General features: G+C 33.7%; 1 protein-coding gene across 1 annotated transcript; it reads left to right on the top strand.

Annotated features, from left to right (window-relative positions):
- Positions 1-56: 56 nt before the first annotated feature.
- RpS2 (ribosomal protein S2) lies at positions 57-27,486 on the top strand. The gene is made up of 5 exons (XM_035374484.2): positions 57-194; positions 1,842-2,067; positions 22,467-22,748; positions 24,790-24,949; positions 27,279-27,486. The coding sequence occupies exons 2-5, from the start codon at positions 1,843-1,845 to the stop codon at positions 27,446-27,448; spliced, it is 837 nt and encodes a 278-aa protein (XP_035230375.1). The 5' UTR covers positions 57-194; position 1,842; the 3' UTR covers positions 27,449-27,486.

The raw sequence follows: 27,486 nt of genomic DNA, 5'->3' as shown, positions 1-27,486 counted from the left end.
TCATATAAATTTATCCATAATTAGACAACATTAACAACTTTAATGATTGCATTTCTTTGGTTCTAGAATTAAGGTTTTTCTGGATTTCCAAATAAAAATTTTTAGGAATTTAATACAGCTAAATACAAACTATTTTAATAAACAACGGTGGCATCATATAATCATTCAAACACACATCAATAAGCGTGTTAAACGTAAGTAGTCAGTGCTTGTAAAATCTGTATTAATCAGCTTTATTAAATCTAGTTTTATCTAAAATTATATTAAACTTAGTGTTAAATTAAACAGAGGTTTGTTATAAATGTATAGTTTGTTTATTTTATTTGCGTACTCTGTAAAAAATTTTGTATAATGTCTGCTGTACTGCCCTAGGATTATTACCAAAATCTTCTATACTGTATTTTGTTTTCCATTGTAATGTTATATTGTTTCTTGGTATGTAGTTATCCCGTAAATTACTTGAGGTATTAGATTTGTGAATCGTCTAACCAAAATATATCATATTCAGTAATTGTGAAGTAAGCTAAAAAGTTTTCCACTTTATATAGTTTGTATAGCCTCTCGTATTTGTTGAACAAGACATTATAAAGATAACATACAGAAAAGAGTATGTTATTAAGCATAAGACAATATATAAGCATTTATAACGGAAATAAAAATTCATTTAAAAAATATAAATTAGTATTAATATACTGAAATTAACCGGTTAAACGTGCTGTACGAAAAAACTTTGTCTTAAATTCCAGTTAACACAGAAAACAATATATTCCTTACACCAGCAGTTGTTTGCTAATTTTGATGACCATGGTGATGCATCAAACTATTCTGTCATCTTAGATAATCAATATTTTTTTATTTCAATTTAATCATATATTTATGCCACACCTGCCATCCTCTGAAAGGTTATTGTTAGAAAAGCATTAACAATATATTATCTTGTTAAAATTTTACGCCATAAAAATTGCTTTATTCTCATAATTTAAGATGACAATAACCAATAATAAAAATAAAAGCATTACTTAAAGTGCACATGCACATTTTTGCAGTCTACGAAAACAAATTATTTTAGACTTTGGAAACCTCGTGGTTCTTAGAGCTATTAATAATTAAGAACACAACGTGAAAAGCCGTGTTACAAATTAGCATTCACCCCTCCTTTCATTCCGAACCGAGAACCGGCATCTATCTACGAAAATATTTCTAACTATTTGTTGTTAAAAAATTCAGAAAAAATAATAATAAATAAGAGGAGAATAATATAAATCTGCAAATGCGAACAACGACAGTCTTAATTCAACAAAATAAACGCAAGAGGAATGGTTGCAAACTTCGAACAAGCGAATGGTATAAATCCGAAGGGTTACCAAGTTAGAACTATTATCGCCAAAGTTGGCAATGTTTACATTTACTGGGTTCTCTGTGGAAGTGCTTCCTTTCTTTGTTTTATTCTCTTTATATAAATAGATAATTATTCTTGAATCCACATTTCAGAATTTTGACAAACTGAGAAATAGTCTAGCTTTCAGTGCTTTACTTATTTTGTATCACTGATAAGTACATAGAGAATGAGAAAATATAGCTTAACTTGCAATTTATTAATTTAGAATTTTATATTTAAAATATTTTAATGATTATATAACGTGTTTTCATAGAAATAATGAATTTGTGGTTTTTTTCCCATTTTTAAGTATTGCTTAAGTCCATTATGGTACAGAGTTGTAGTGTGGCCTGAAACTAAATTTCTTTTTAAATGTCATTTTCCTTTTTTAAAGTTTTGTTGAAGATTTTTCTGCATGTGTTTGTAGTAACATTTGCAAAGAAGATTTTAATTTTATACATAGAATGGCGGACGCTGCTCCAGCCGGTGGACGAGGAGGATTTCGTGGCGGATTTGGAGGTGGTGGACGAGGTGGCCGTGGCCGTGGTAGAGGCAGAGGACGTGGAAGAGGCCGTGGTCGTGGAAAGGAGGAAAAGGAATGGACACCTGTTACAAAATTGGGCCGACTAGTCAAAGATGGGAAAATTAAAGAATTGCAAGAAATCTATTTGTTTTCTTTACCTATAAAAGTAAGCACTTTAGTCTGCATATTTTCTAATTAAGCAAGATTTAATATTTTAGGATGTTTGTTTTTTAATGCTGAATTTTAAAAAAGTTAATCTAAATACCAGAATCCAATTTCACATTGTGGAATGAAAAATCTGTCCTTGAATGAGCAGTTCGAAATCTCCAGGGCTGGACTGCCTGTTTCTACCTAATGTAGAAAACATTTTTTGAACGTGGAGGGCATTTTGAGGATGAGTAATGAAGCACAATCATATACATTAATGATTATTGGAGTCTATTTATTTTTCGTCAAATAGCTGGAATCATGCTGAAATTTTATGGCAGTTTCTCCCATTACAAGGAAATCCTGCAAGTGCATATTTAAAAATTGAGTTTTAAAACAAAAAAATAATCAGTTTGTCTACAAAGCCCACTTAAATATAGAAAACAACAAAAAAAAAGTTGATCTTTGGATCTTTGGCGATTTTTTGGCGACCAACTATGCTACAGCAACCCTCTATTTTTTTTTTCACCGCCATTTTGTCTTCACGAAGTAAAGACATTTTTCTTTTTATTTACTGAACACTTTTTCCAACAATCTACTAGCCGAATTATACTTATGCTAGAAATTTTATGTAACAAAACTGCTTAATCATGACAAATATTAACTGCAAAATTGGGAAAAAGTGCACAATCGCAAACTCCTTGCGCGTTTTTCAGAATAGCACATACACATAAACCATTTAAACTTCGACTTATTTTTACTTTAAAAAAAATCCCAGAATTGCACAAAAATGGCATTGCACACACTCTTAACTTTATCCATCTACACTGCTATTTTCTCATAAATTACAAAAATTTGTACGAAAATGCAGGAAAATTTTGTGAATCTTTAAACTTGGTAAAAAGCGAATATATGAAATTACCTGATCGCAAAAAGTATATACCCTTTCTAAGAATGAACATTTCCACGTATAAAATAAATAAAATATCCAAAAACTTTTATCTCTAAATTATCTATTATATTATAAACGTCACCAACGAATTCATACCGCAAACATTACAAATGGTTACAAATACTTAGTGTCAAATATTTAAATTATTTCCATATACGTTTACTTCAACTGAAACGTATACCAAATTCCTACAAACATAAAATTCACAAAATAACTATCCTTTAATTAAAATATCACTAATCCATGTACACGTCGACTTATTTTTACTTAAAAATACATCACAGAATTGCACAAAAATGGCATTACGCACACTCTTCACTATATCCATGTACACTGCTTTTTTCTCATAAATTAGAAAAATCTCACGAAAATGCATGAAAATACTCAAACGTATTCCAAAATACTACAAACATATAACTCACATAATCACGATCATTAAATTAAAAAACACTACTTAAAATATAAATAAGCACATGCATTAAATTAATAAAAATTAGATTACAATCCTAATTACTTTAAACTAAATCATTTACAATCCTAATTACTTTAACTAAATCATTGTTAATAACAATTTTCCAATAATACCATATTAATTTATTTACTCCTTACATTTAGAACAATGCATAAAAATAATATCCTCAAATGATTAAAAATACTAACTTACCTAATCTTCATTACGTGGCACGCACACTTCCACTATTTCACACAACACACAATGAAGCTTAATACAAAATAATGTAGTACTGCAGTTTTCCAAATTCCCCCCCCCCTTTTTCCGATTAAAGAACTGTAATTCGTGCATTAATGTCACATGACATATCTCATAATCTCTCATTTCCCTCACACAAAATAATGCGTAATCGGAACTGAGTACTTCTCACATTATTACCAAAGTCCTAGGTAGTAACCTTTATCGCCTCCAAAATGTTGCCAAACTACCAGTTACCATATTTCAAAGATCAGCCAAAAAAATGGGGAGTACCTCAGATAACTGACATTTGGCAAGGCTCCTGAAATCGTATTCGCCAATTTGGGCGATAGGTGACAAACAGTGGGAAGAGTGTTAAGGTTGCTAGGTCAGAAATTAACTGAGATAAGGAAAACCGGTGAATCTTTACATTATGGTAACTTGGCAAAAATTTGGCGACCAACCCTGCTACAGCAACCTGCAAATTTTGTTTTGGACGCCGTTTTGTTTTCACGAAGTAAAGGCATGTATATATTTTTTTTTTTTTTTAACTCAGCATTTTTTCTAACAATCTGCTAGCCAAATTACGCTTATACTAGAACTTCTATGGAACAAAAGTGCTTTAATCATGATGAAGATTAGGTGCGAAATTGGGATAAATTGCAGAATCGCAAACTGCTTGCCACCTTTTTAAGCATTCGACGTACACTGTATCCGTGTACATGTCGACCTATTTTCACTTTAAAAAATCTCAGAATTGCACAAAAATAACCGTGCACACTCGTGACTTTATCTATGTACACATCGACCTATTTTCACTTAAAAAGACAAAGAAAATCGACAAAAATCCAATTTTTCTTGCTCTTGTAAAAAGTGCTAAACAAATAAGTGGGTGATTCTGCACTTTAGCAGCGAAATTGTTTCTAAGCGCTTATTAGCTAAAATCACGATCGGAATTTTCTGGAAAAGGTCACATTACATGTCTTATGATCTCATTTCTATTAATCTGTGATTCGAACTGTGTACTTCTCAGATAATTGCTAAAGGCCTATCCAAAGAAAGTATGTAAAGAAGAAAAGGCTCCATAGATGCATATAAACCAGTATTTTTGCGATAATTTAAACTCGAATTTTCATGCTTTTTTGCTTTACTTGGTGAAGTTGTATTATCCATATCGCAGTTTGATGTCTGCTTTTATATCTGTCAATATGTAGGGGAAAAAATGGAGTCACACAGCTTTAAACTCTTGATAAACGTGACTGTCGAACCTGTTTGAACTTCGACATCACCTTCGAGCTTCGGCGCTTTTTGGCGACATATTTCACGCATGTGCAGTTGAGTCCCTTTTCGTTCGGAGGGAGCCATTCCTGCTGCTGCGAAGCTTTCCTTCTTAACAATACATATTCTTTGGCCTAGCTAGTAACCTTTATCTCCTTAACAAAATGTCGCCAAACTACCTGTTACCATATTCTAAAGATTAGCCGGAAAAGCAAATGGATATTTCTTTCTATATGTAGATACTTTGCATTGGGTGTCCTGACTTCGCAGATAAATCTTTGTGCTGATGATCACATGGCTTTGTGAGTAGATGGGTAAAAGTATAGTTTAGGGTACCCCTTGGCGATTTTTGGCGCTACATGGATACCGATTTTGTGCAATTCTTTGACTCGTTATTTTGGCGATTTTTGCACCAAAAATCGTTGCTACACAAAGCCAAAATAACAAGACAAACAATTGCACAAACTCGGTATCCATGTGCACATCGACTTATTTTCATTTAAAAAAATCCCCAAATTGCACAAAAATGGCATTGTGCACTCCTTTGACTTTCTCCATGTACATGTCGACCTATTTTCACTTAAAAAAAATCCCCGAATTGCACAAAAATGGCATTGCGCACTCTTTTAACTTTCTCCATGTACACATTGGCCTATTTTCACTTTAAAAAAATCCCATAATTGCACAAACTTGCATTGCACACTCCCTTTACTTTATCCATGTACACATCGATATATTTTCACTTAAAAAGTCAAAAGAGCACCAAATTCTACAATATAGGCAAACAAAAAATACATAATCTCGATAAAATATATTTTAAACCAAACAATAAACTAACATAAAGAAGGAAAAACATGTTATACATTTAAGTAGTACCAAAAGCAAATATTCACTTACCATGATTTTCGAATTCGCTTCTTACACCCAGATCCACATAAAAATCAAAATATCAATCATACTCAAATGTTGTTTTTTAAACCAGATACTGTTTTCTGATCGAATGCTTCACATAGTGACCATCTGTACCTTTCTTCCTACAAACCCATTCAAATCCATCTAAACGGTTTTTACGTTCGACTATACGCATATCCTTCCTACATACAGGACACTTATAATGGCTACTAAGTAAACCTTCATTTACACACCAAACAAATAAAGCTCTTTTCTCCTTTCGCTCTAAATAATGTAGAAACTTCAAATTAATCTTACTACATTCGGCCATTCTTACTGTCTAAAGAATCAAAGCAACACACACCACAAAAACGCTTGCAAAACATCCCATGATTAAAAATTTCCCAGAATCATGCACCCGATTACGTCACAATAGGGTTTCCACAACATTCAACTACTCAGGCTACCATAAATGAAACAACAACTTTGTCATAATACAAGGGGTACTTCAAAGTCTACACTACCAGTAGATGTTTTGAATTTGCTGTGTAATTATTTTCTAAATAAATTACACCTGCAGAGTTGCCAACTCTCCCGATTTAGGCGGGAGACTCCCGATTTTCGACAGCTCTCCCGCCAACCCGATTTACAATATATTTCTCCCGACTTTTTCTTATTCTTAAAATTTCTCACGATTTTTATGGAACTTGGCTTAATACTTCGTTATAAAAAAAATAAATAAATAAAGTGATTTTGGACGTCTGAAAGCAATTGAATTTTCTCTAGATTATATCTAAAACAAAACCTTGTGAATCAGATGAGAACTGCTTTGTGAGTGAAAGCATATACGTATCAAGAAACGTCGTTCTCCAATGGGCATCGAGCTCCACTGCGTGTCATCTGGTATATATTAGCCAATGAGCACAAAGCAAGCTTTATTTGGATGTTCTTTAGTTATTTCATTCATCTTGTCCTGAGTTGTGTGAGTACACGTGCCTTCGGGAAATAGTTTTAGAAATTATCATCTTTTGTTATGTTTGCGAGAAAGGTGAAATACTCATGTACGTTTCAAAAATCGTACACATTTGACTTTCCTTCCATTACTTCCTCAAGGAAATGTAATAAATTTGCGGTGTGTACCGTCTGTGATTGCGATTTTTCGATTTCGTATGAGGGAAGGGCAGATGTTCTCAAACATGTGCGTACACAAGGACAACATAAATAGTTTTGAAAAAAACGAAAAATTAAATTTTTCTTCGGGAACAAAGGACTAAAAAGTTATTGATGTACAATGTCTGTTCTCTGCTTTTTTACTGGAGCACAACCTGCCACTGAATGCATTGGATCACGCTGCAGCTTTATTTAGAAAAATGTTTCCCGATGGTGAAATCGCTAAGAAATACTCAAGTGCAAGGACCAAAACAGGTGCAATTGTTAAAAAAATGGGTTTGAAAAATAAATCTTCAGTTACTGATTGCATTAAAACAGCTTCATTCTGCCTCTCTACGGATGGAAGTAGTGATACCGATTCAAAACTGTATCCAATTGTTGTTTCTTTTTTTAATCTAGAGTCTTCAGAAATTGAGTACAGTTTACTTTCTGTCCTCACTTTAGAAGGACATTCGTCAGGCTTTAATATAGCACAGCTAATTATGAAAACTTTAAAGGAAAATGCAGTCCCTCTGGATAATTGCTTAGCACTTGATGCCGATAATGCACCAGTAATGGTAGGCTTGAAGATTGGTGTTGCAGGCATCTTAAAAGAAAGGAAAATTCAGATTTGCAGATTAAAAGGTGCACCTGTCACCTCTTAAATTTAGCCGCTGAAAAAGGAGTAGCTTCTTTACCAATAAATGTGGATAAACACATTGTTGATATTTATTATTATCTTGAAAGGATTTCTAAAAGGAAGGAAAAATTGAAACAGTTCCAACAGCTGCATAATACTGAAATGAGAAAAATTTTGAAACGTGTGTACATGCTGGCTGTCTTTAAAGAAATGCTTATCTAGAATCCTCGATCAATAGAACCCACTTCTTGCATTTTTTAAAGAAGAAGTAAATGCTTCGAGATTTAAAATAAAAGGCTCTATTTAAAGTTATAAAATACCTAAAGTAAATGGAGATGTAGTTACTGCTTCGATTGTTAAAAATAGGTTTGAGAAAAATAAAGTAATTTCTCCACCATTCACCAATTCAACTGGCTGTTCTCAAAATAATACCGCAAAATATAAGCGTAAAGCTGATACAAATTTTTCTCAAAATAAAAAAATTGCTCAACACACGAAACATTTTCCGATTACTGTATGTTCGTCTTGTGAAGAACGAATATTTATGTTTTTTCTTCGGACCTTAACAAAGCATTTTGCTTTTTTTTTTTTTACAATTCATTTTGCCATCATTCGATGTTCTTAACACAGTTCTACAAAGCAGAATTCCATTAATTCATGTTTTGCAATCAATGATTTATGATCTGTTTAAAGACATTTTATCAAAATTTGTAAAACCAGTCTGTGTTTTGCCTTGTAATTTTGTATATGATGTGATTTATAGTGAAATAGAAAATCAGAAGAAAGATGAAGATTTGGTAATAGGAGCTGCAACTACAAAAGTAGAACTTTCAGAAGACAAAAATAAGTTTTATCTTTATGTTAGAAGTTACTTCTGTCGAGTATGTAATTACATACTACATAAATTTCCAGTCAACGATGAAGTGATTTTGCATGCTAAAGTTGCTGATTTTTCTGCTCTAGCAAATGCATCTTTTTCTGATATAAAGTACTTTTTGAACAGATTTCCTGTGTTACTTCATTTAGTCATGAAAGATGATGATATTCATGTTGCCATTGATAATATTGCAGTCGCAATTTTGTAGTTTACGATTAGAAAACTGGATGAAGTTATAAAATCAGCTAGGTGGTTAAAAGGTGCACCTGTCACCAGTCCAGTGGAGTTTAATTGAAAAACTGAAAGGTTCTGATGAAATTTTAAAATATATTGAACTGTCTAGAATTATGTTGGCCATCTTGACAGTTCCCCCATAGTAATGCAGAATGTGAGAGGATTTTCAGTGCTGTTGCGAAAATGAAGACTAAATTTAGATCTAATATTAGTGATCACACATCAGTAAAACTTTTATTAGCTAAAGCAGGCCTACATAGCAATTGCTATGAACAAAATTATGAAGTTTCTTTTTAAATGAAAGCAAAATCTGCCACTGTTCATAACATTTGATTGAAAACTGATTAAAGTATGGTCCCCCCCCCCCTTAAACGATGCAAGTACTAAATTTTTTTTTTTTTTTTTTTATGTGTAAGGTATTTTTGTGTTGCTTGCATTTAAGAATTAGTAACTATTTAAAGTTAATTCATTATTAAAAACTACATTTTTATCATTTAAAAAGTTTTTAACATTGTGAAAAATCTCTTGATTTCTTAAAAAGAATCTCCTGATTTTTGAGTGTCATAGGTTGGCAAGTATGCACCTGTAATTAAAATAAGATAATTTTATTTTTTTACGAGATGGCTCACATTATTCCATGTGTATTTATTTACATATAATTAATTTCTAAAAAAATTGATTATACTTCTAATCAAAATAAGACAATTATATTTTTATAGAATAAAATATGCTCTTTTTCTAACTTATCGCTCATATTTCCAGATAATTTCCATTTAGAATGGGGCCCACCAGCGGCCGAGCGGTAAAAGTCGCTGAACACTGGTAGTTCGGCCCGAGGTTCGAATCCCGCGAACGGGCTGGCTGCATGGGTGTTTTCGTGGTTTTCCCCATGTGTAACGTGTCTATGAGCCAGTTTCCCTTAGAAAGTCCTCCACGAAAGGCATCCCTCCTCCTTAGGCAGATAGCCCTAGTGTGCTTTGCCATAATTAAATACACCACCACCATTTAGAATGAAATTTTTCTTAATTATCTACTTAATATTTAAGGGAGTCTGGCCATAACAAACAGGAATTAATTTCTAAATAAATTTATTGTACTTCTCATACGAATATATATATATATATGTGTGTGTATTTTAATTTATGAAAGTCATTTGTTTAATCTAACCAAATGCCTTTTCGTTAAGTTAATTAAATTTGTATCTTCAAATCTGAATAAGATTTATATTTATACATTTTTCTGATGTGTTACTTATGTTTAATAGTAATGAATGTAGTGTAAACTCAGATTTTAAATAAGTAAAACAAAAAAATCTTTGTATCACTGTATTTGCAACAAATGCATAACTGAAATACATTCACTGACCGCATAACTGCTTCGGGGCTGCCAGTTTGAAACCACAGGTTATAGACAACGTTCAAATAGCTCAAAAATATTTTATGATTTTGGAATCAATACAGACAAATTCAATTAACCTTATCCTATTCAATTTGATTGGTTTCTTTCCAAAATTTAAACAGTTGCATAATGTCATAAAAAGCCATAGAATCGCTTGTTACAAATCTTGTTTCCCTGCAGTTATGAAATTCACGATTACATTTCTTTGGTTACATACATGAAAACTATTTTCACATTTAAACAAATAAAAAAAGCCCTCTTAACCTTATTAAGCGAAATCATGTGCATAAAAGAATCCAATATAAAGATGTATTAGATTAAAATTAATTTCCAATATAAAGATGATGATTGTATAGCCTGGAATATACACTGAAGTGACAAAAGTCATGGGATACCTCCTAATATTTTTTCGGTCCTCCTTTTACCCGCCGAAGTGCAGCAATTCAATGTGGCATGGTCTCAACAAGTCGTCGGAAGTCCCCTGCAGGAATATTGAGCCATGCTGCCTCTATAGACGTCCATAATTGTGAAAGTGTTGACGGTGCAAGGTTTTGGGCACGAACTGACCTCTCGATGATGTCCCATAAATGTTCGATGGGATTCATGTCGGGCAATCTAGGCGGCCAGATCATTCCCTGGAATTGTCCAGAATGTTCTTCTAACCAATCGCGAACAATTGTGGCCCGGTGACATGGCGCATTGTCATCCATAAAAATCCCATCGTTGTTTGAGTACGTTAAGCCCATGAATGGCTGTAAGTGATCTCCAAGTAGCTGAAGGTATCCATTTCCAGTCAATGATCGGTTCAGTTGCATCAGAGGACCGAGTCTGTGCCATGTAAAAACAGCCCAGACCATTATGGAACCACCACCAGCTTGAACAGTGCCTTGTTGACAACTTGGGTCCATGCCTTCGTGGGATCTGCGCCGCACTCGAACCCTACCATCAGCTCTTATCAACTGAAATCGTGACTCATCTGACCAAGCTACGGTTTTCCATTCGTTTAGGGACCAACCAATATGCTCACGAGCCCACGAGAGTCACTGCAGGCAATGTTGTGCTGTCAGTAAAGGCACTCGAGTCTGTGTCTTCTGCTGGCATAGCCCAAGGAAGACAAATTTCGCCGCACTGTCCTATCGGACACTTCCCTCGTACGTCCCACATTGATTTCTGATTTGACGCAGTGTTGCTTGTCTGTGAACATTGACACCTCTACGCAGACGCCCCTGGTCTCGGTTATTAAGTGCAGGTGGTCGGCCACTGCGCTGTCCATGGTGGGATGTTATGTCTGAAATTAGATACTCTTGGCACTGTGGATCTCGGAATGTTGAATTCCCTAACGATATCCGAAATGGAATGACCCATGCGTCTAGCTCCAACTACCATTCCGTGTTCAAAGTCTGTTAATTCTCGTCGTGCGGCCATAATCACGTCAAAGCCTCTTCACATGAATAACTTGAACACAAATGAAAGCCCTGCCAAAGCACTTCACATTTATACATTTTCTACGCGATACTACTGCCATCTGTATATTTGCATATTGCTATCCCATGACTTTTGTCACTTCAGTGTATTTCGAGGATGCAATTTTGTTGTGGAAATACATGCATATTTTTTCTTTTAATTTTCATCAGTAAAAGTTTACAATTGGGTGCCCCTTGTTTTTTGGCTATTCTTTTTTGACGCCAAAATCGGTGCCAGGAAGGCACAATTTCAAGATTGCCGCTACACAAAACCAAAATAAGAAATCAAAGAATTTCACAAACTCTGTGTCCATGTACACATTCATCTGTTTTCACTTAAAAAACATCCCAGAATTGCGCAAGCTAGGAATTATGCTCTGCCTTAAATTTCTCCATGTACACATCAATCTATTTTCATTTTAAAAAAATCAGGAAGCTAAAACAAAGTTAAAACTATCATGGTAAGCAGGAATGAGGTTTCATCGCCAAAATTAAAAAAAAATTTTCGCTAAACGAAGGGGGGGCACCCAGTTCTACACTAGAGCCTTTTCATCTTTAACTATGTGATATATATTGCATTTTCATCATCATTACTGCATTTATATAAAGAGCATGTTTTCAAACATATAAAACCTTTATTATGTATTATTGTTCAAATTAATGGTAAGAATTAAAAAAGATTTTTGCTCAACAGAGCTTTAGCCGCGATATTGGTCTGAAAGGGGAATTTTTGGAAAGTGCCTTTTGATGCCATTTCTCCTGAGGATATGGCGATTTTTCGCGGTTCAAGATGATGGAAAAAATTTACGCCAACTGCCACTTATCTGAGATTTCCCTGTGTTCAGAAAATTTAAGTCCCAAGAAAATAAAAATTAAAAGTTTTATGTAGGGCAATGGAGATTTTTTTCTTCAGGTAGAAAAACCAAATATTTTCTTCCAATTTCTTTTATAACTCTCTTTTTATAATTATTGTTGTTTTAATGTAAGTAATGTGAATCGTAAGCATATTAATTGGTGTACAATTACATAAAAATGTTATTTGAGTAAATTGTAAATCACTGCAGAGAAATGTATTAGAGAAACAGTATTTATGTAAAAATAAGTTAATAACTTGTTAGACTTTTGCTTAAAAAGTAATTTTGTTTCTCTGTGCATTTAATATAAGGACCAACATACTAAGATCATTCAAATCTTGAAAATTCTCTAAACTATCCCTCGAATCGTCCTGATAATTTTGGACTTAGATCATGAAGTTTAACCCCTTCGCGCCGACTGTCACGTATACGTGCCAGCAATGGACACACTTATCTACTGGCCGACACGCAGGCGTGCCAGAGCATTGTTGCATTTTGTACCAAATGTCACGTATTTGTGCCACTACCTTGGAACGTTTTTCAAACTATAATTTCTGCCACAAGATGGCACTGTATGTCCATATGGTTTCAGATACATATAGATTAGACCTTCTACTCGAAATGAGAGAAGCATGACTCACATACACGTGTTTTTGATTATATAAACAAACGGGGAACTAAATGTTTCCGAATGGCGTGATTTATGACCTCTCTTTAAATCGCACGTGGTAGTTGTTTATTGTAAGTAGAAGTTTTATATGCGCTAAAGTGTTGAGTATTTCGGTTTACAGTTCAGTTTTTAGAAAATAATTAGATCTTGTTAGACGTGAATTCTTTCTGTTTTTACCGTTTCAATGTCGAAGCGTCGAAAATGTTTAACAGAGCATGAAATAGCAGAAATGATGCAAAATATTTCAGATATTGATTCTGAAATTCTGATATTGATTCTGAAAGATTAACTGAAAGACATTTTCCAAAACTTTGTTCAGAAGAGACTGATAAGAAAATGAGACAACGATGCTTCGTTTGTTCACATTCCCGGAAAAATCCTCCAAAATGGCAAATGAGTTATTACGAGTTCAAGGAATGTAACGTAGGACTGTGTGTAGATCCCTGTTTTAAAATTTTTCATACGAAAAGAGAATTTTAAGTAATATATTTAGTTTTCAGATGTATAATGTTAAAAGTCATAAAATGGTGAGTAATTAAAATAAAATGTGTAAAATATGCATTTAAACAAGAAATAAGGTAATTAAAGTATATATATATAAATATTCATAAAGCATAAGCCGTTTAAATACTCTATAGAGCATTATTAAACAGTGCGTTGATACTTTGGAGATTTCATGGATTTAGGCTTAGTAGCAAAAAAGGCCCCGGCCCTGGAGAGATGCTTGCGGAAGACACTGCCGGCCTCCGCGATAAGCGCGCGTTTTCGCTACCCGGCTCAAAGGGGTTAAGTGCATCATCTAAAATTCTCAAAGTCAACTCTTGAGTCGTTAAGATAATTCTGGACATACATAACCTCTTGTTAATAAATCTAGTAGTTCATGCTGGGCTAAATAAATGCTATGTTCATATATCTACCAGCCGAACTTTTAACCTAGGTGTTTAATTTTAAGCTGTTTTAAAATACATGACAAATCAAAACTAATGCTACAGAAAGAAAACATATCTGTCACTAATATAATGAATTTATTTCTCAAATGCAGATATAACATTGAAAGCATGATGTTTTGTATTTCTATGGACATGCACAGATGTTCGATGTGGAGGCCTTTTGTAATACGACAGACATCTGTACAATAGTTTAGTTCCTAAGGTCTTGCCAAATACAGTACAAAGTCTAATCCAGACGTCCATAATCCTGGATGATGTATGCTCCGGACCTCAAAGCTACAAACTTTCTACAAATGCGCATAATGCGTTTACGCATGCTCGTTTAATGCATAACGGACAGTATAAGCTAGGCTAAAATTATCTAATTATCTATTTCAGTTAATGTTGCAGATTGCGTTGTTCCTTAATCTTCTAATCGGATCCGGCTTATTATTTTTTGCAGACTGTAAGAGCAATTTTATAAAAAGTAGGCTTGAACTTTCGATTATGCCAAAAAGAGTTTCTGATTCTGGAGGTGCCAAAGGACAGGGTGAAAGCATGTTTCGGTGTACCACTTCCGATAGTGAAGAAAGTGAGACAGAAGTTATTGAAAACGAAAAAATTTCGATTGACAAGTTGGTATTCTTGACACAGCAATTTCTATACTTCCCTTCTTTTTGCGACATAGATGCACCCCTCTGAGAATGCATTAAACTACACACAAGAATCTTTGTTGCAAAAAGGTCTTAAAGGGGGGGAAGCATTCGGTTCAAGATTCGCCGTCGTTTGGTAGCTTTTACTGTTACCAAAACCCTGGCCTCAAAAGGGTAAAAATAAATGTTTATGGGAGCAAAATTTCAATTATTGCCTGAAATTCGTAGTGATCAAGCAGTGGATCATTGTTCAACATTTCGTTCGTTTGGCTACTAAGCTTTCATGAAAGATGCGTCAGACGTATATGATCGAAAATTAGGAAGACGAAAAATTTCAACACATTAAAAGAAGTCTAACACTGGTATCTGAGCTGGGCAACCAGTGCCAGAGCGGCAGTACTAAGGGCTAAAAATTGTTAGATATGCCGGGCAGCAAAATACCCCTAACCTAGTGCAGCAGAATACCTCTGACTAGTGCAAGGTAGAAAGAAGGAAGGTCATCAAACAAGAAAGTGAGAAATATTACAAGCTAAAGAGATTTCTCCAATGATATGCTGATTTTAATAGAAACTGAAGAAGAGAGACATTTGTGTTCTGTTGATCCCTCAATGCTTGATGCAGTCTTATTGATATGAAGATTTAATGATTAAGGTGAAAGATCTCTATCTGGAATAACAATATTTGAATAAAATGGAAATTAAAATTTTTGACTAAAATTTAAATCATCAAAACAGTTGGTGAAATAAATTATCTCTGCCTATGATTACCAAGGAATTATCATGAAACATAGTCTCATGTGGAAAAAAGAGTTAAGCATATTATTGTGAAATCTGTGAAGCAATTGCATAAAAATGCTAACTTTCTTAGGGACAGGAAATTAATCTTGAAGGAGTTTCACAGAAAATTGGGACAAGTATCCTAACCAAGTAAGAGGCTGAAGGGTTCACTTCATCAAAAACAAAATCCTCTTAAAATCCTTAACAGAATAAAAGAACTCGATATGAATTGCAAAGTGAAAGAGGTTTCTTTTAGTAGTTACTCGTGCCATTCAAGGACTGAATAAAAGTAGTTCCCTACAACAGTTAGCTAATCTTCTACGTGGATCATAACTGTAGTGAACAATGGGATCACGCAGGAATGTAAGCACTGCATGAAGTAAAAATTAACTTGAGAGAAAAATATTACGGAGAATAACTGAATAAATATATTAGCATTGCGTTTTAGATTAAGTGTGTACTCCGATTACCATTGCCTGTTCAAAAAGAAACATAACCGGAATAGTAATTACTAGAAATGGAGTTATTTGTAATTTTATGTATTTGTTACTCTGACGATAAGCCAGCAGTAGACAGTTTGAAATCTATCAAGTATATAATACCAGAAATTAAATCGGTGACTAATAAAGTAAGGTGGCACTGCATGATTTCTTTTACAAATTCCGTTTAAATTTAAACTATATTTATTAAAAACAAGTCGCATTTCAGATGGCAAAGGATCGCAGGTAGCTCATGAGCCTCAGTTAAGGTGTCGGAGAGCCGTGGTTTGGCCATGTCTGATATACACTCACGTTTGTGAAAATTGCAACACCAAGAAGGAATCGTCATAATTGAATGCAATTTAATACACAGTTGAGTCGTAGTGGTACAAATAAATGATTAAATGTTCAAAGCAAACAAACAATAACAAGAGATCAGAATCAGTATTTTGTGTGGCCACCACGCGCCGCAATAAGTGCTGCTACACGACGTGGCATGGAGTCAAACAAAGTTTGAATGTCTGACTGAGGAAGAGCATTCCATATCGTTTGTACGCGTACCCAAAGTTCGTCTGCAGACGCAACAGGACGAGGATCACGAGCAAGACGCCGACCAATGACATCCCACACATGTTCAATTGGCGACATATCCGGGGAACACGCAGGCCAAGGAAGAAGCTGTACCTGCTGCGCTGCAAAGAAGGATTTAACAATCCGAGCAGTATGAGGGCGGGCATTGTCCTGTTGAAATACAGCGCCTGGCAAGCTTTGAAGGAAGGGAACAGCTTCGGGCTGTAGAACTTCACGGATATACCGGTTGCTGTTCAGATTGCCCACAATTCGTAGCAATTGAGATCGTCTATGATATATATGCTATGGCGCCCCAGACCATAACTCCGGGTGTTCGTCCACTGTGGCATTCGATAATGCACTCCGGAAGGTGGCGTTCACCGGCATAGCGTCTGACACGAATGCGGCCATCATGGTACCACAAATTAAAGCGGGATTCGTCAGAAAACACGACGTGCTGCCAATCAGCACGCCAGTCTCTATGCTGATTGGCCCATTGTAGCCGCAGGCGGCGATGGTCGTGCGTTAAGGGGATCCTGTATAAAGGAGTCCGTGCGCGCAGTCCACACTGCAGCAGACGTCTACGAATTGATGAAGCACACAATGAAACACCTGTAGCTATTGACCACAGTGCTGCCAATTGTCTAGAGGAAGCTGTACGGTCCGTCCGCGCCATGCGGACCAGGTGTCTATCATCGCGAGCTGACGTCACATTTCGGGGTCCACTCCCGGATTTCCAAGTTGTCCGACACTCGTCCGTCCACTGCTTCCAAACGCGCATCACTGTGCTGCTGTTACGCTGCACACGAGAGGCTACTGCACGATACGACAATCCAGCTTCACAAAGGCCGATGATTCTCCCTCGTTCAAACTCTGTAAGTTGTTCAAATCTCGCTCTCTTTCGTCGACGAGGCATAAGTACAGATTGAGTTAACGTTTACCACTAGCAGATAACCACCGATAACCATACACGCCTCGCTACAGCCGTCTATTTATTCGGATCCATCAGCTGTTCAGAGGGCGTTGCTCAGCATACGCATGCGCTACGGATTTGCAATTCTAATCATTTGCATATCATGCGCTACTTTGCATTTCCTGAAAATTTCAGCTCACTCGCGTAAGTCCTTCATGGTGTTGCAATTTTCACAAACGTGAGTGTAGATTAATAAGATTTCAAGACGTATTAAAATGGCAACAGCCACTTCTGTATGTAAGGATCCTCAAAATAATAAAGATGTGCTTATTTATTCTTTATTTTGATAGAGCTTTTGCAGGCAAGATTAATATCATTTGGCATCAAGGTTAATTGTTCAAATTTCTGGATACTTGAACATGATTGTTTTGCTAAAAACTTTCAGATATTTATTCATTTTAGAAAAATTCCTTCTTTTCTTCCAAGTGATTAGTTAAAGCTGCAATGTTGACTTTTTCTTGGCTCCATTATCCTGATACCAAGTGTACTCCATTCATTATCTTCTTAGTTACAGCCAGTATTTGTTTTACTTTGCCCTGGTCATAATGGCAGTGTTGCCATGGCAAACATACGTCAATTTGATATGGTTAAAATTTAACCTAAATTACTACATTTGATAATTTTATAAAAATGCTGAACATTTATTTTGAAAAATAGATTAAGAATATAATTATGTACGCAAATTATTATATCAAGTTCCTTAACACTTTGCGGCATGGTGGGTCAATATGTGTCCCACCTAATTAATATTTATTTTCTCAGCAATTTCCATTGGAAATTTTCTAATTTTTTAAAAGTAATCGATTTTAGTTATTTTTCTCAGTAGATGTCACTTCTATGCCAGGGCTTAAGTTTATAAGCAAAAAATATTCAAAAAAGGATCACCAGAGTGATATCCAGGTATCTCGCATTTTTCAATATTTAAAAAATTTTGGTATACAATTTAGGATGTGTATGATTCTTTTTAATATTCAAAGGTATTTTATTTTCAAAAATCTTAATTGGATTCAATATTTTATAACATTAATTTTGCAGTTGAAATAAGTGGGTTAAAATTTGTCCCACCACATACTTGAATTTCCGCTCAATAGATGGCAGCACTCACGATTATTTTTTCTTTTTTCTTTGCATCTATTTTTTCCGTGATTGCCAGCGTTTTTACATCCATTGTATGCTCTGATGTGCTAAAATGTCTAGAAAAAAATTAACAACTCGGGAAGCTTTGGATCTTTTTTTCTCAATTGCCATCCGATTGCGACTCAAATGCTTCAGATGTCAGTTCTGATTCAGATGAAATTGAAATCCAGGAGAGAATGACTAAGGTTGAAGTTACTGCTGAAGAAGAAAGGGAAGTAGTTATAATGTGTTTCGCTTTTTAAAGACTCAGAACATCTATGCATGTGGCACTGTAAATATGAATCGGAAGTATCTATCCAAAAATTTAAAAGAAGACAAATTTATGTCAAGAGGAGATATAGACTTTTCAGTTAGCGATGATTCAATTTATTGCATAAAATGGAAGGATAAAAGATCTGTTTCTATCCTGTCTTGCTTGGAAAAGGCAACTGAAATGAAAGAAATTAATAGAAAAGAACGAGATGGGAAAACAAAAAAGGTACTGTTCCCAAACGGCATTATTTCATATAATAAGAATATGGGATATGTCGACTTATTTGATGTACTGAAATTACTTTATGAAATAGACCGCAAAAGCAAGAAATGGTGGCACAGGATCTTTTTTTACTTTTTAGATGCGAGTATAGTAAACGCATTTATTCTATTTAAGTTTGTTAACCCGATCATGATGTAAAAACAATGAAAGATTTTCGTCTCTCAGTTATAGAAGGTCTAATGGCACTTAGAGGCAAGAAAGAGCTGAAAAGAAAACTGAAATCACCAGTTCAAATAAAAACTAAAAAACCGTTCGTACAACCAGAAAAGAGACTAAAAAATAAATATAAGTCACACGCTACAGAGAACGAGCAGGAGAAGATGTGCATATCGAAAGAAAAACGACGAACATTTTGTATGTGTGAAACATGTGAAGTGCCTCTATGCTTACAAAAGAATGAAACAATATGTTTTTCAAAGTTTCATGAAAAATAAAGTTTTTCAATTTTAATCATACATAAATGTTTTTGAATCAAATGCCAATTTTAATATTTTATTTAGTATCAAATGTATGAGTACCAAATTTTAATCTTAAAATAATATCCAAGAAAATATTTTCTTTTGTTCCTAAAATTTAAAAATATTAAATATATTGTAAAAAATGCATTTTAATGTGTTTATTATCAATATTTTAGAATGCATGCTTTATTTTGTTTATTCATTCCACATATGATGGTAGGACAAACGGTATCCCACCTTCCCCCGTAAAAAATAAAAACGCAGAATTTTTTTCAAGCTTGAAAGGCACTTAAGTAAGTCTATCTGACTAAAGCATTTTTTTAAAGATTAGAATATATTTTTAATATGCGTGTCGCAAAGGGTTAAATACTTCACACCTATTTGCTGTTTTAATTTACTTATCTGCATGCAACATAGTTGCAAACTCTCTTGGATTTTCTGCTGGTCTTTAATTTTTGTCCTGAATTAATGAAAATGTTTTTTAGCCATAAAATTAAATTGCGGAGAGAAATTTTGAAGAATTTTAAGTTTTGATATTGAATTTATGAAGCTGAAATTGTGTTGGTTGCATCTCCCCCATTTTCTAATGGTCTTCAGCATAATTTTTCTTGTTAAAATTTTATATGATCTGAAAATATAAAAGACACAGAACTGAACATAGACATATACTGAAGACAGAACTTCATAGGAAGATTCAACTAAATGTTCAGTAAATATTTGTATTTATTTCATTTTTATCAATGTATGAAGTTAGAACAGGAAACAGAAAAAAATATATAATGCTTTCATAAAGATTCAAATTCCTGACCTTCCAGTTGTTAGGCAGAAATACTTCTAATCTCACCATAAGTGTAGGGAGCCTTTGGACCTAGTAGGAAAATTCTGGTGGTGATGTGTTATTTTATTGTTAAAAGCCAGTTTCCACTGCTGCGTATGCTTTTCTCCAATCAGCGAGCAAATTCACTTTGTCTGACATCTGGTCGATTTGCGGTGACAGGTGAAGTTCAACTTCTATCCGTATGTCTGCAGATGCGTTGGTGTCATGTGGTAAAAAAAGAAGCAATCAGGTGTTGTCACCAAAAACTAATGGCCGTAGAAGTAGTGATGAACGCTGGATCCATGAAAGAATGTTTTGCTAAAAAACACTTATTTCTGAATTCAAATTATAGCGAGAAATTGCGTATGAAAAAGCAATCACTGAATTTAGTTTAAAAAAAAAAAAGAAAAGAAAAATAAGGTAACTGCAGCTACAGCACTAGTACGCAGAGAGCAGTGATTACTTTCAAGAAAATCTGGTGCAAAAAAGTACAATTCCCAGTCCATGAAACAGCAAAATTTGTCCTGACAATTATTTTCTTATTCTGTATACACATTTACTTTTAATGAAAGTCTGACTGTATCAAACTGCTATAGCAAATCAGATAAGGCATAAAACAAATGTTTTTTTCTTTTGAAACAGGTAAAAACTAATAACGTTATTTGTAAATTAAATTTGATAGCCTTTTAAATATTCTGCATTAAAAAGTATGTTAAAGTTATATTTATTTATAATTATACCTTTTTCGCTAACACATATTTGTAAGCATATCTTTCACTCTGAATATATTTTTAGCGGTTCGTCTGACTTCAATCGGAATGCCACTTAAAAATTATATTTTTGTAAGAAATGCTCTAGAAGCTGGAGAACAAACTCTGGTAAATTTTTTAGATGATAGCACACTGAAATAAGAAAAATTTAGTTTTAAGAATTCATTTACTTGATAAAGTATATAAGGCAAAATTCCTAATCACGCTTGTTTGACGGTAGCTTAGTGGTAAAGTTGACGGCAGTGGGGTTTGCCCTTTTGGGGTTGTGAGTTCGAATCCCATACTCTTTCCTAAGTACAAAATGGGGGGGGAAACGAACTTAAAATTTAGAATTTGAATTAATATATTTGATGTCAGAATTGTAATATAAATAGCTGAATAAAGTAAATCGTGCGTTACAATGCGAATTTAAGTCGGTTTCGAGCACTTTTAAAATGAGGCTCCCATGCAGTGCAAAATCCACCTAAAAACTTCCACTTTTTCATATATCGAGGCTGACAGATGTGGATTTCTTATACTAAGTTCCTGAAGTAATTCACATGTTTATTAATTTGCTTATGTGCATATATGGATGTTTTGAAAGAGAATATTAAACTTGAGAAAAATGGCACTCACTGGTATTCATTAGCTTAGGTATACAAAATAGTTAATCATTTAAATGTAGCATCAAAAATAAGTTACACACCTATATTTGAGGAAGCATTAAATGTTGAGTAAAAAAATATGAAATCTATGTATAGAAGTTTGTTTTTTCTTCTTGGACACATTATTCTTTTTGTCATTATTTAGGCTATTGGTTGATTGTAATATGATCTTATTTTATGTGTAGAAATTATTTATTGTGTTTAATACACTCTTTTGACATGTGTGTTGAAATATTACTGTTTTGCCGCTGTCACTTGCAACATTTCCATAACATGAAATTAGGCAAACCAACAACCTGCTGTTTGGCATATATTTTAACCAAGACTCAGTTTCAAGGGCAGCAGATGCAGGTCCCTCATCGTCTGGTCCCTCAAAAATCGAGTCTCTTTTAAATAAGTTAGTCTTTAAACTTTTTTCTTACATTATTACAATTGAATGGTCATGATGCCATCTGGCAATAAACTGGAAAATGCTAACAAATACATGCCGAACAGAAGGCTGTTGCTTTGCCTTATTTTGTTTTACTTTGGCATGTTCTTTTTGATTTCCATAACATTTTATTGATTTCATTTTCTGTTACAGGAATGTGAAATCATAGATTTCTTCCTTGGAAGCACTCTTAAGGATGATGTGATGAAAATTATGCCTGTACAGAAACAGACAAGAGCTGGTCAACGCACAAGATTTAAAGCTATTGTAGCTATGGGTGACCACAATGGTCATGTAGGTCTAGGAGTAAAATGTTCCAAAGAAGTAGCTACTGCCATCCGAGGAGCGATAATGCTGGCAAAACTTACCGTCATCCCAGTTAGGCGAGGCTACTGGGGTAATAAAATTGGCTCGCCTCATACTGTGCCCTGTAAGGTAAGGTAGTTTTCAGTTAGCACAGAACTGCAATAGATGCTAATGTAATATCAGCTACAAGATAAGGTTATCTTATGAATTAAACTGAGCACAAGTTAAACTTGTCTTTTTGAATTAACTATAGTTTCCTATTTATTAGGCTGTGCAAGGTTATTTTCAACCATTTAATTGTGCAGGTCTGTTTCCCCCTAAAATAGTTTTTGGTCATTATAAGAGACCAAAACTTCTGTAGCAATGAATATGATGATTTTATCAAATATAAATCCATTTTTTACTTATTAGGTCCTGTAGTTTTCATAATATATGGATATTTAGTAATATTTCTTTGTGAACTGCACAATGAGTTTTAGAAGCATTTTACTGTTATCTGAAAACCTTTGATTGCTTGAAACGGTAATGTGTAAATTTTTTCACGATTTCTGTTTCCCTTAGAAGCAAAATTCCATCTGTTAGGTCCCATGTTCTGTTCCAGTATAAAGACTATTCTTTTTGTTAAGCAATTGATGTGTTTTATTATATATATATATATATTGAATAACAGTCTAGCTCTTATCTTCAGTTTTAAATCTGGTTAATGGAACTGTTGTAAAAAAAATTCTGATGTAGGAATTTAAAAAGGGGAAGAGTCTGCTCATAGCAAGTTTGACATTTTTCTTATTCTGGACTAAGTCGAAATGATTCCAACTGATTGCAATATGCAGTCATCAGTGCTGTTAAATGTTAATGTATCAATGCAATTTTTTAAGCAATTTTATAACTGAAGATGCAAAAATTAGGAATTTTTGGAACTGACATTAATAGATTTTTTAAATTTTAAAACTCAAAATATTTCAAAATGTTTGAGTTTGCAGTAATATACTATTTAAACTCATTTAATACATCTGTTTGATTTTAATAATAAATGATTGCACATTAAGTACAAGTTGCTTGATTTAGTATTCTATGAAATGAAACTAATTTCCAGTAGTTTGTAGTACTGTTTTTGCACAGACACAGCCCACAGAATGGAACTTGTGTGTTATGTACCCAAATAATATGTTAGGAAATTGTATGTATAATGCACTTATTTTCTGATCTGACTTAATAGTTCAGTTTCTCATACTGTAAGTTACAAATAGAAGGATGGCCCATTTTCAAGTTTTCCTTATATATGCTGTCCAAGAAAGAAAATTCAGAATATATATTAATGTTTAAAGTTTAATTTGAGCAATGTATTGCATAAAGATGACTATAAACATATTTATACAATTTAAAAATATTAAAAAAATCGATTGAAATTTTTTGGGTATAAATTTAGCAGATCAATAAAAGCAATTTGTCTTACTCATGTTAAGTCCATTACCATGAGATTATTTTATGCAAAATTAGTTTGTAATGTAGGTCTGCTTAAATGCGACAGTACGTACTCTCAGTAACATAGATATAGGTAGCATAAAATTGGAAAGGGACAAGCATTTTTGCCTACAAACACATTTATTTATTTAACATTTATATGTAAAAAAAATTTTTTTTTTACATTAGCAAAAAATTTCAAAATGAGGCAGATAGTTTAGCAATTAGGTTGTGCCCTTCACTTAGTTTGAAGTAAATTTGTTCATATTTAATTTTTTATTTTTGGTTTTCATATCTCATTAGACCTCATTTAGAATTATTAAATGAGTTCCAATGGTAAAGATCTGAGAAGGATGGTTTTTGTAGTTTTGCAATGTTATGGTAATTATACATTCTATTTCATACCATCTAGGTCATAAAATTGATTTTCTCTTCTGTAGTAAAATTCACAAACAAAACTTTAATTGCATTATTGTAAGGGATACCAGTAAGTACAAATTAGTTATCACTATTTGTCAGACATTTTCCTGTATTGTTGCTAAAATGTAATTTAATTGAACTACGCAACCAATGATGCATTCAGTGAGATGATAAAAATGATTAGTCTTCGTCACTACCACTGAGGTTGTTATAGCACAGTCTAAATTTGAGAATTTTTGTCCTTATAATGACTTTCTGGTTACCTTAAATCTTAAAAATTTAATTTTAGGTTACAGGAAAGTGTGGCAGTGTTTTGATGAGACTTATTCCTGCTCCCAGAGGAACTGGAATAGTTTCTGCACCTGTTCCGAAGAAACTTCTCACTATGGCTGGCATTGAAGATTGCTATACATCTGCTCGTGGATCTACAGCCACATTAGGAAATTTTGGTAAATAATGGATGTTATAATTTTATCTAATTATAGAGTTGTGTATAGTTTCCCCATGCGTGACAAAAATCTATTTTCATTTGAAGTTACTGATACATGCAGTTGTTTCTGCCTAGTAAGTCCATTTGTTGATAGCTGCTTATTGTGTAACATCGTTGTCAGTATAGACTTATCTGCTTTTTTTCAGCTGTAACAGAATTATTTGGTGGGGGTATAGGTGCAAATTAATTCCTTTAACTCTTAAGAATTTCCTGTAATATTTTATGATCACGATTATGCTTAAATCTAGTGGTTGTGTTTTTAGTAAAACTGTCAAGGGAAACGTTACTTATAATTTTGTGGATATTAATACAGAGAGCTTCGATATTTCTTGAGCAGTGTGAAATGTTTTAGTATTCATTTTCTTAATTGGGATCTACCAGTAGTCGAGTAGTAATAAGGCTGTGTTCAGATAGCAACGTAAAGGGCATAAAATACGGGAATTCCATTCACACCTGCGAGAACGGGGTGTAAGGCGTGGCCAATGAGAGAAGCTAAATTTGCACATGTGTGGATATGTCTACAACTTTTCCATGCTGTTCTCCTGCTCGATTGATTTCCCGCCTCCACTCTGCTTGTTTTATCTTCGCTCTGATTAGTCGACACTTATCCCAAACTTAGCGAAAAGTTGAAAACTTTGAACCCTACGCCACAAGCTCTAAACCAGATTTTGTGACGTACCACAGACTGGTTGCCTGGGCAACAGAGCTCGGCTTTAACCACTTATGCCCTTCACGCCCCGTGTGAACGCAGCTTTAGAATCTGTAAAAGTTCTTAGGTTTTTGGAATCACTTTTTGGTCCTTAAAAGTCCTTAATTAGTTATTGCCATCTGTCAGAAGTTTTCCTATATTAGCTGTTGCTAAGATATAATTTAACTTAATATGCAACTGATGATGCATTCAGTGATATGATAAAAATGATTATTCTTCGTCACTACCACTGAGGTTGTTAAAGCAGTCTATAATAAATTTGACAACTTTTGTCCTTATAATGACTTTATGACCTTATCTTTTTCATTAATGGTCCTTAAAAGTGCTTAATTTCCGTGTGCAGAAATGTGTACAAATCCTGTTACAGTCTTTAATTGGTGTAATACTGATGTGTTTGAGAACTTATATATATATTTTTTTAATTATCTGCATTAGCACATAATAAGGCAACTAACTGGATATTTTCCTCTGTGTTATAAATATCTGGTTCTGATCTGGAATGTTTGTAATTGAGGTAAATAAGAAAATAATTGTTTCATCTGCACTATGCCTTTTATTTCATATTTTTATTGTGATTAATTATGTGTTTTTGTGATCTCAAAGTTCTGCAAATGTCTGTCCTGTTAACTCATATTTGTTGAATTTCTGAAATTGTTTAGTTGAAAATAATACATTATTTTCATACTGATCCTGTAGAATATCATTCACTTGAATCATAATTGTTTGCTGATTAGTAAACTAAAAGTTTATTCTGATTAAATTGCTATAATAGTTGCTGAACGTAAGCAAGAAATTTTCATTCACAAAATCATTGTTACTTGATTAAAAATTTCCTGGGTTATTTTAAATGGTATTATTTTAAAAATGTATCCTTAATCTTTTCTCATCCTTCCTGATTGGGATTATTATTTACTTGTCATAAAGCCTTCAGTATCTTTTTGTGATGCAGTATATAAATTTGCTTATAGTTTATACAGTTTTATTCCAGGGTATTCAGATGTTGATTTTATCTTAAACGTACATGAACTTTAATAAATTATGCCTTTGTGAAGCTTGATTTCAAGAAAAGAGTAAAAAAAATTTTCAATTGACATATTTCTAGTTTGAAAATTGATGTTGAACTGAAAATATTCCAAGCACTATCTTGTGCTTTCATAATTGTTTCTTTTGAGTTAAATTTATATCCCTGCAAAATAAATGTTAAGATATAAAATTTTAAAAGCAAGTAGGGGGAGAACCAATAAATTGTGTTGTAAAACTTATTGTAATTGCAGAGCACATTTTAGTTTTTCAAATGTGTTCACAGCAATAGATGTTTGCAATTGTGATGCTGCATACTAAAAGAAAACTGCCCAATACTGAAAATTTTAAATTCCTAAAAAGTGTTTGATTGGTATGTAAGTAGTCTATTAATTATTGTTGTTCGGTTTTTTTTTTTACCAAGAGTTGCAGTGTGTGTTTGAAAGTGTCTTGCCATTTTATATTTGTAAATGTTATTGCAAAAATTAAAAAAAAAAAAAATATGCTGAACTATATAGTGTTTTAAAATTCTATTCTGATTAAAAATTTATTTTACTAGCTAAAGCAACTTATTTAGCCATCCAGAAGACTTACAGCTATCTTACACCAGATTTATGGAAGGAAAACCCTCTGGTCAAATCACCTTATCAAGAATATTCAGATTATCTGATGATGAACCATAGACCAGTTGGGGCTGGCCAGCAGCGTCAAGAACAAGTTGCGACATAAAAGTGAATTTTTGGAATAAAAGTGTCTGAACTTTGAAA

This window comes from Stegodyphus dumicola, chromosome 8 (genome assembly GCF_044657685.1).
Source record: "Stegodyphus dumicola isolate Sdum_Otavi_A_Nest chromosome 8, ASM4465768v1".
Classification (NCBI taxonomy): Eukaryota; Metazoa; Arthropoda; class Arachnida; order Araneae; family Eresidae; genus Stegodyphus; species Stegodyphus dumicola.
The sequence above is the reverse complement of the archived record's forward strand: the minus strand, read 5'-3'. Positions and strand labels throughout refer to the sequence as shown.